Source organism: Penaeus japonicus, unplaced genomic scaffold (assembly GCF_977035675.1).
Source record: "Penaeus japonicus unplaced genomic scaffold, GWHDUDI00000001_assembly GWHDUDI00000002, whole genome shotgun sequence".
NCBI classification, from domain to species: domain Eukaryota; kingdom Metazoa; phylum Arthropoda; class Malacostraca; order Decapoda; family Penaeidae; genus Penaeus; species Penaeus japonicus.
The window spans coordinates 6,151,613-6,161,612 of NW_028234404.1; the positions used below are offsets into that span (position 1 = coordinate 6,151,613).

The following is a 10,000-nucleotide window of genomic DNA, read 5'->3' on the forward strand; positions in this document are numbered from 1 at the left end:
AATAATAAAAACAAATATCAATACCACTATTTTCCCCCCAAAATGTTCACGATTTATCCTTTATCTTCACCAACTAAGATCTTCACTGAACTTCACCTTAAACCCATGAACATCTCACATCCCGTCATATCAACTGACATGTCTGCCGCGGCCGGTGACGTGACTGACAATACAAGCTCCTTAAGAATGGCGACCCAACGAGACCGAGTGACTTATTATCTTCAGTGTCTAGTGTTATGAAGAGGGTAGAAGGGTAGGAGGGGGAGAGGGGGAGGAGAGAGGGGAGGGGAGGAGGGTAGGAGATGGGGAGGGAGAGGGTAGGAGGGTAGGAGGGGGAGAGGGGGAGAGGGGAGAGGGGGAGAGGGGAGAGGGGGAGAGGGGGAGGGTAGGAGGGGGAGAGGGGGAGAGTAGGAGGGGGAGAGGGGGAGAGCAGGGGGGAGGGGAGAGGGGGAGGGAGAGGGTAGAAGGGTAGGAGGGGGAGAGGGAGAGGGGAGAGGGGGTAGGAGGGGGAGAGGGGGAGAGGGGGGGAGGGGAGAGATAGAGAGGAATGAAGAAGAGAGAGAAAGAAAATAAGAGGATAAGAGAGAGAGAGAGAGAGAGAGAGAGAGAGAGAGAGAGAGAGAGAGAGAGAGAGAGAGAGAGAGAGAGAAAAAAAAGAGGAGAAGAGAGAGAGAGAGAGAAAGAAAACAAGAGGATAAGAGAGAGAGAGAGAGAAAGAAAACAAGAGGATAAGAGAGAGAGAGAGAGAAAGAAAACAAGAGGATAAGAGAGAGAGAGAGAGAAAGAAAACAAGAGGATAAGAGAGAGAGAAAGAAAACAAGACAATAAGAGAGAGAGAAAGAAAACAAGACAATAAGAGAGAAAGAAAGAAAACAAGAGAAAGAGAGAAAGGAAAAAGAGAAAGAGGAAGAGAAAGAGGAAGAGAAAGAAGACCAGAAAGAGACACACGCCCCGTACTCACAACACGGTCCCTGTGCCACTTGTTTGAGGGTGGGATTATCCTTGCACTTTGCCATCTGCAAGTTGCACCAGTTGTTGTAGGTCTTGCCGTCGCTCCCGCACACATAATCCACCTCATCGTTGCAAATTACGTTGCATTCTTGACGGTTGTTGCAAAGGAAGAGAGAGATGTGTATTTATGGGTTTAGATTTTTTTTTTTTTTTTTTTTATAGAAGAGATTATTTATGAATAAAAGTAGAAGTATTTATGATGATTTTTAAAAAATCGTATGGGGAAAGAACTACAATAGTAAGAAAATATTTTAAAAAAAAATTGACGTAATATACTAAGAAAATCAAAATAAATTAGATAAAAAAATAAAGTAAAAATTCAAAAAACAATAGCAAGAAAAAAAAAATTCCTAAAAAAAATAAAAATAAATCAGATAAGAAATAAAGTAAAAATTCAAAAAACAATAACAAGAAAAATAAAACAAGACTAAAAAAAATAAAGAAAATTACGCAACATACCACAAGGTCCTTCTGAGACTTTCTTCAGGCTGTGGTCTATGCACATTGCGCGCTCCAGAAGGCAATCGTTGTCATAGGTCACTTCATTGCTGCCACACACAGGGTCACTGAACTCAGGACAGGTCACCGCGCACTTTTCGGAAACTGGGGGGAGGAAGGGGTGAGGGGGTGCGTGGGGAGAGGGGTGAGTGTATGGGGTGGGGCGGTGTGTGGGGGGAGGGGTGAGTGTGTGTGTGGGGGCAGGGGGGTGAGTGTGTGGGGGGGTGGGGGTGATGGGGGAAGGGCGGTGTGTGGGGGGAGGGGTGAGTGTGTGTGTGGGGGGGGTGATGGGGGGAGGGCGGTGGTGTATGTGTGGGGGGGGGGAGGCGGTGTGTGGGAAGGTGGAGGAGGAGAAGAGAGAAAAGAAGACAGAGAGAATGAGAAGAGACAGAGGAGAGAGAAGAGAGAGGACCCGACAAACAATTGAGAACAGAGGAGAGGAGGAGAGAAAGATACACACACAATAACACAAGCGACCGCCATGGCCTCCGCACCTCCGACGCTCCGATAAAGGCCATCAAACCTCCGTCATTTTATATTCCAATAAGACAGAGATTGCAGACCTTTTAGCAGATTTACTAACGCATTAGGAACCAGTCTAGACTCTGTATGGCCAGGTATAAACGTGATGCAAGTGCTTTGGCCTTGATCGGAGCGCCGAAAGTGGTTAGTCCCCAAGGAGGAGGGGGGAGGGGGGAGGGGGGGTCTTATAGTTAGTTCTTCGTGATATAGAGATAGAACGTCAAAGAACTTTCTAATGTTACAACTACGTTCCTATTCCCACTACCCAAAAATAATCATAATCCTATTATCATCATCAATGATTATTAATAATACCTGCTTTTACCCTCTATGTTCTCGAGGCAACTTACACAAATGATGGGCAGCAGAAAGTGGTATAATTATCATCACTATATAAAAGGCTAATCGGTAACCTGACATGGCTGAAGTTCCACGGGAAGTTCTGGAAATAGGATAATAATAATCGTAAAGATATAGTGACCATTATGGTTGCATGATCTGAATGACATGGCATATTCTATCTAGCCATTGGCATAGACTTTCCTTGCTTTTATATGATTTAGGGTTATTATGAACCAAATTCTGGAGATTTATTATATATTACAGACGCATAAAAATCGCATTTGAAATATTCCTCAAAACCAATAATTTACACACAAAATAATAAAAACATCAAGTTTTTTTCACGTATTGATCAAATAACACATCTGCTACATTCACAGAACCATATTCATACAACCAAAGACATGAAAATAACACCCTCATCAAGAGCCTATTACAATTAATATCACTGCTCTATAAGAATCCCACAGCAACCATAAAATATTACCTTAGTTCCGAAAACAACCAGCGCTCACCGGCCGATGGTTGAAAGGAAGTGTGCTTCAGTGGTGCCAGATTACCATAACCTTTTTTTTCTGGGCACACATTTAGGGGAGACTTTTCTAAATCGAGTGAATTTTTTTTTTCTATTTTCTTCTTCTTCTTCTTCTTCTTTTCTTTTCTTGTTTTGTACCTTTTTTTATTTGCAGGTAGTGTGTATAAATTGGATATCTATAGATGTTGCAATATTAGAGAAACTAAGAGGATTTTTAAAAGACGAGGGGATTTTTCATGTAATTAAATGACACTGCTTCGAACTAGCCATATTCGAAAGGTCCGAAGCGGCGTATTCGCACAAATTTCTCCTACCTATTTCTTACTTACGTTCCTCTTCCAAGTCATTTAGCATAAGTAAGAAATCAGGAAACCAACATTAAGTCCATAAACAACATAACCCCTCATATCATCATCCTTATGCCCTCCCAAAATGGCCAAAATAACGAAACGCAACATCACAGCCACGAAGATCAGACGAAACCCGCTATTCTGGCATCACTGCTGTGTTTTGAAGACAGTGTGACGTAGAGAGAAAACTATCGGTTCAAGAATTGTTATAACTTAGAGGGGTCTATTTCCTCTGGTTCGTCTGTTATTTTCTGATAGTTATTATCTATTAACTGTATAAACATTTTCGATACTTGGTTCTTATCATATCAGATCATATTGTTACTATACAATATTCAGATATTGATTGATATTAATATTAATATAACAAAATACTTGCTTTTTGTACTAGACTATATCATTTATAAATATGGACTGATTGTATTGGTACTATGATTACCATATTATATTATGTTTGATTATAATTATATAATATACTTTATTATTACTTTTATTACTTAAATATATAAAGTTATAATATTATTGATATCAAAATATCTTTTCTATCTGTTTATTTTTTTACCATCATCATTAGACTTTTTTCATATCAAATAAATTTGTTTATAGCTTGAAGATATCGCATATATATCTTCATTTGCCTGTTTATTAGGTAATGGATAATAATGCACTAGTTAAATATTAAAACATACTAGCCAATTAAATAACGAAAATTTCGTCTTATAGTGAAAACCTTTAGAATTATGAAACTTTTAACTGTTTATTTATATGTTTGATCGTTGTGGTGCTGGGAATTCATTTATTCTTAAATACCGTATTTGCAAGCAGTGTAAGTTGATGGAAATTGACACGTGGGTCCAGCTGATTTTTCCCAAACTTGAGTTATATTAGGCAAAAAGAAAAGAAAAGAGAAAAAAAAAATACACACACACACACACACACACACACATATATATATATATATATATATATATATATATATATATATATATATATATATATATATATATATACAAATATATATACAATTGAGAAGGAGGGGTGGGTATTAAACACATACGTGTTTAATAAGACTTTGGATTATCTATGCTGCTTTCCAGCGACTTTTTTTCTATCTTTTGTGTTTTAGTTCAAATCGAAAAATTATTTTTGTGATTATTACATATTTGAGTGATTTTGCGCTTAGATATTTTATTATACCTACTTTTGTAATCTGAATTTGGATTAAAGATATATACATATTTTTTCATCGATCTATCTGATGTCTATAAACGGAATGCCACACTATATATAACTCCCTGTCATTCGTTATGTTATACATCAGTATAATTATCTATCTATCTCTTTCTTTAACTCTCTCTCTCATTCCTTCATCGCTCTCTTTACCTATCTTTATTTCTGAAACTCTTTCTTTCTTTCACTCTTTCTCTCAACTCATTTTCTTTCGTTTTTTCTCTCTCTTTTTCTCATTCTCTCTCTTTATCCAAGCCTTTGGAAGTAGGGATAGAAAAGTGTTAATTATTTCTGTATTTACCGTTACTTTATTATTTCAAGTTTCCTTCGTTGAGTTTATGCTACTTTGCAGAGAATTCGAAAAAGTTTATCTCAAGTCTTATGATCTGAATTTCAACCGCATTTCCCTCGGCCAAGTACCCACTGTCACGTGATTATCTATTACAAATCTAATTGGCTCTATTACACCTGTATTTATCGTCACGTTACATGTAAATGAAATTTCAATTGGTTCATTTAATTTCCTTTGCATATGTCATTCGCTACAATTGTGGCTATTTTTTTTTTTTTTTTTTTTTTTTTTGGGGGGGGGTGAAACTCCTGAAAATTATGATTCTTGTTTCTTCTCGCGTGTCTTATCTTCAATTTGCGGCGGGAATGCTTCTTAGAATTTTGTTATCTATCGGGTTGTGTTAATGGTGTTGGTTGTTATTTTCAACAATGCCTAATGGAGACATAGGTGTAATATTTTACATTTGCTAGATTGAGTAATCGTATACAAAATTGGGTAAATAGATCAGTTGCCTTTTGGATTAGTTACCCCTAAAACGTTTTCTTTGTCGATAGTTGTTCCGAAGAAAACGAAATATTCAGGACTGACTATATCATAGTTGTACATATTACACACTTGATTATAATGTAAAGTTCCGATACATTTGTAATAAGCGTCTATGACAACTTTCAGATGACAGTCATTAAACAAACATTACTTTCCCTTATTCATGATAATGCAAGGGACAGTGTGGAAATTCGGGATTTTAGTAAAGAATAAAATATGAGTGATTTGTAATTGGCTGGTTGGGTAATAAGTAGTTTCAGCTGAATAAAACAAACCGCCAATATGAAAAGTACAGTATTTTTTTGCCGAGATCACGGGTGTGTGCAAAAAAAAAAAAAAGAAATGTGCAGTTATTAACAAGTATTTACTTCCAGTGCGTATTTCTTCAAAATTCTTTCATTGGTTAGCACTTCTAAGTAAGATCAGCTGTACAGGTCCTCCGAAGAAAGAACACTTCCCTTTTGATTGACGCTTGTATAAGGAACATCCATGTGCGTAATGAGTACCTGAAAAAAAAACTTGGTTATACAATTGCCATTCTTTCCACACTGGACAAATCTTATCTCTAACCTAACCAAAACCAAGAGATTTCGCCCCATATCCCCAGTAACCCTAGTGTTTCAGATAAGATGAGATCAAAGTAAATACTGCCCCGTTTACTACTTATTTTGCATATGAGATATTTCTTTAATGTGCTTCTCTATGTTGCCATGTTGCTGACTCCCATGGCCATCAGGATTCTTCACTTCATTGAAAGGCATAGGAAAGATTGAGTCAACGATCCTTCTCGAAAAAAATGCCTTGATGAAAAATATTAACACTATTAATAATAATATTAATATAACAAAATACTTGCTTTTTGTACTAGACTATATCATTTATAGATATGGACTGATTGTATTGGTACTATTTAATAATATTAATATTACCTGTATTACGCAACACATTGTTTTTATTTTCAGGTCTTTCTTGCAAGGAGGAACCAATGGGATCTGTCAGTTTTAGTGTAAGTAAGGAATCTCAAAGAATGTTCCAATGACAATATTCCGTCGATTCATAAAAAAAGTAGACTAACTTCGTTGTTTAAATAGTATTAACGTATGTTTGTTGTACAGTATTTGCTTTTAGTATTCGTGATTTATTGGTTAATGAATGTGAGAATGGTTGTGAGTGTGAATGGGAATAGGAGTAGAAGGGGGAGGGGGAGAAGGAGTGGGGGAAGAGTGAGAATCAGTGGGTGTGGGTGTGGGTGTGGGTGTGGGGGTGGGGGTGTGTGTGAGGGTGTGTGTGAGGGTGTGTGTGAGGGTGTGTGTGTGGGTGTGTGTGTGGGTGTGGGTGTGGGTGTGGGTGTGGGTGTGGGTGTGGGTGTGGGTGTGTGGGTGTGGGTGTGGGTGTGGGTGTGGGTGTGGGTGTGGGTGTGGGTGTGGGTGTGGGTGTGGGTGTGGGTGTGGGTGTGGGTGTGGGTGTGGGTGTGGGTGTGGGTGTGGGTGTGGGTGTGGGTGTGGGTGTGGGTGTGGGTGTGGGTGTGGGTGTGAGTGTGAGTGTGAGTCTGAGTCTGAGTCTGAGTCTGAGTCTGAGTCTGAGTCTGAGTCTGAGTGTGAGTGTGAGTGTGAGTGTGAGTGTGAGTGTGAGTGTGAGTGTGAGTGTGAGAGTGTGAGAGTGTGAGTGTGAGTATGAGTATGAGTATGAGTGTGAGTATGAGTATGAGTGCGAGTATGAGTATGAGTATGAGTATGAGTGTGAATGTGAATGTGTGTTAGTGTGAATGTGAATGTGTGTGAGTGTGAGTGTGAGTATGAGTATGAGTATGAGTATGAGTATGAGTATGAGTATGAGTATGAGTATGAGTATGAGTATGAGTATGAGTATGAGTATGAGTATGAGTATGAGTGTGAGTGTGAGTGTGAGTATGAGTATGAGTGTGAGTATGAGTATGAGTGTGAGTGTGAGTGTGAGTATGAGTATGAGTATGAGTGTGAGTGTGAGTATGAGTATGAGTATGAGTGTGAGTGTGAGTATGAGTATGAGTATGAGTGTGAGTGTGAGTGTGAGTATGAGTATGAGTATGAGTGTGAGTGTGAGTGTGAGTATGAGTATGAGTATGAGTGTGAGTATGAGTGTGTGTGAGTATGAGTGTGTGAGAGTGATCTATTTCAGCACATGGCCAATCACATCGCATCCTTCAAAAGTAGATTCCTTAAGCGATGACCTACCATAGTGGAAAAAAAATATGGTGAATCCTAGCACAAGTCCCTTTAGGATATTGTCCTTAAATTCGTCTCGCTCTCCTCGCACCTCGAAAACCTCTGTATTCTTTGTCTCCTGTATTTCGTATCCTCGCTTGGGCTATAGTGACGTCTTTTGTCTGTTGCAGAGCCAGGCGGGGAGAATAGTTTATTTACTGTTATTGGGATTAGTTGCATTCGTTGCATTTACTTTGTTGCAGTCTGTTAAATATTTCATGGTTCTCCTTAATATTGCTCGTTTGTGTCGTGTCATATTCAAATTACAAATACAAATTTCGTGATTTCTTGGTCCTCATTACCACTTGACTTCTAATTACACAATTAACTGGTGTTTCCAGCCTTTTGATCTATTATGAAATGCCCATTTGATATGTAAGGATGCTGGGTTAAAAAAAAGGATATTATATTCTTTCATATGATCCATTACCACATACTATATTTATTATCTATTTATTTGCTTTTGTTTGAGCTATTTAGGAATTTCATGCCAATTTTTTTTTTTTTTTTTTTTTTTAGATTTTTGTTTCTCCATTTTAACATGGCTCTGAAAAAATGGAATTGTCAAATACAATACATTTATCACACGTCAAACATATCACTGCTAAAAGTTCACCTTTTTCCTAACACACTAAGTAAAATTCGACAGCCCTCACCCGACCAGAAACAGAAAACATTCCTTTTATAACTCGATCTCGATTAGTAATAGCGCAGTGTGTATAATCCCAATCATTTCCAAGTGCCAGTTTCGCCTCTCCTATCCAAGACACGTGTCATTAAGCAAAGGTTGACATGTGTTTCGAAACGTGTGGAGAGGATAGTGGCAACACTGATTGGTGTATTTGCAAATGGGCGTGACCCTACGTGCATGATGCAGTAAAACTATCACTATCATTGTAATTAATTTATTTCCTTCTTATAATGTTACCCGGTTCATTTGTTATCATTATTATTATCTTTCTTTTCTATCTCTTTCTGTCTTTCTCCCTCTCTCTTTCTCTCTTTCTCGATTTTCTTTTCTTCTATAACAATCTTAGTTCTACCGGAAAAGATCTCCACAATTATATACATGGTAATCAAGGTTGCCAATATCAATAGAAAGGTTACATTTGTTATGGTAAAAAAAAAAGCAATGTATTTATTCTAGCCTTTAATATACACATGTTTATTATTACGTATAGGTGTTATAGTCTGTGGTTTTCCTCCTTGCAAACATGTTTACTCTGTGGATTGAAGAAAAATCAAATTTAGTTTTGATGCTATTAAAGAATACTCCCCCCCCCCTCCCCAACAAAATGATGACAGACACACACACACACACACACACACACACACACACACACACACACACACACACACAAACACACACAAACACACACAAACACACACAAACACACACACACACACTCAAAACAAACACAGCTTCCTAAACCCATCTGAATAAAAAGACAAAAAACAAAAACAAAAAACAGTACCCTAAACATCCATCATCGAAAATAAAAAAAAGTTCCCCCAAACCTATTATCAAGAAAAAAAAGAGAAAAAACCGAACTCAAAACACGAAAGACAAACCGGGAAAATACTCACAACAGGCGGTGTCCGAAACCTTGAAAAGTAACGGATTCTCACACTCGGCAATCTCCAACGCGCAGTCATTTAGGTAAGTTACCCCATCACTGCCGCACACGGGGCTGAAGTTGGCGGGGCACGGTTGGTGACACTCTGTTGGGGGAGGAAGATGGGGGGAGGGGGAGGAAGATGGGGGGAGGGGGAGGGGGGAAGGGGAAGGGGGAGGGGGAGGGGGAGGGAGATGGGGGGAGGGGGAAGGGAAAGGGAAAGATAAAGGGAGGATGATGACGTAGGAAGGATAAAGGGGGGAGGAAGATGTGGGAGGGGAGAGGGGAAACGGGAAGGGGAAAAATGAAGGGGAAAGGGAAAGGGAAAGATAAAGGGAGGATGATGACGTAGGAAGGATAAAGGGGGGGAGAAAGAAGAGGGAAGGATAAAAGGGGGAGAAGAGGAGGGAAGGATAAATAGGGGGGAGAAAGAGGAGGAAAGGATAAAAGGGGGAGAAAGAGGATGGAAGGATAAGAGGGAAGGATAAAGGGGGAGAAAGATGAGGGAAGGATAAAGGGGGGAGAAAGGTGAGGGAAGGATAAAGGGGGGAGAAAGGTGAGGGAAGGATAAAGGGGGGAGAAAGGTGAGGGAAGGATAAAGGGGGGAGAAAGGTGAGGGAAGGATAAAGGGGGGAGAAAGGTGAGGGAAGGATAAAGGGGGGAGAAAGGTGAGGGAAGGATAAAGGGGGGAGAAAGGTGAGGGAAGGATAAAGGGGGGAGAAAGGTGAGGGAAGGATAAAGGGGGGAGAAAGGTGAGGGAAGGATAAAGGGGGAGAAAGATGAGGGAAGGATAAAGGGGGAGAAAGGTGAGGGAA

General features: G+C 39.3%; 1 protein-coding gene across 1 annotated transcript in view; it reads right to left on the reverse strand.

Moving 5' to 3' along the window:
- LOC122244278 (uncharacterized) overlaps positions 1-10,000 on the reverse strand; it is a gene marked incomplete at its 3' end in the record, with an annotated part of 29,360 nt that overhangs the window by 7,349 nt on the left and 12,011 nt on the right. The window contains 8 exon segments of the mRNA XM_086544747.1: positions 962-1,099; positions 1,471-1,614; positions 2,382-2,473; positions 2,861-3,084; positions 3,387-3,446; positions 5,208-5,212; positions 6,256-6,318; positions 9,157-9,291. Of these exon segments, the coding sequence (XP_086400873.1) occupies positions 962-1,099; positions 1,471-1,614; positions 2,382-2,473; positions 2,861-3,084; positions 3,387-3,446; positions 5,208-5,212; positions 6,256-6,318; positions 9,157-9,291 (861 nt within the window).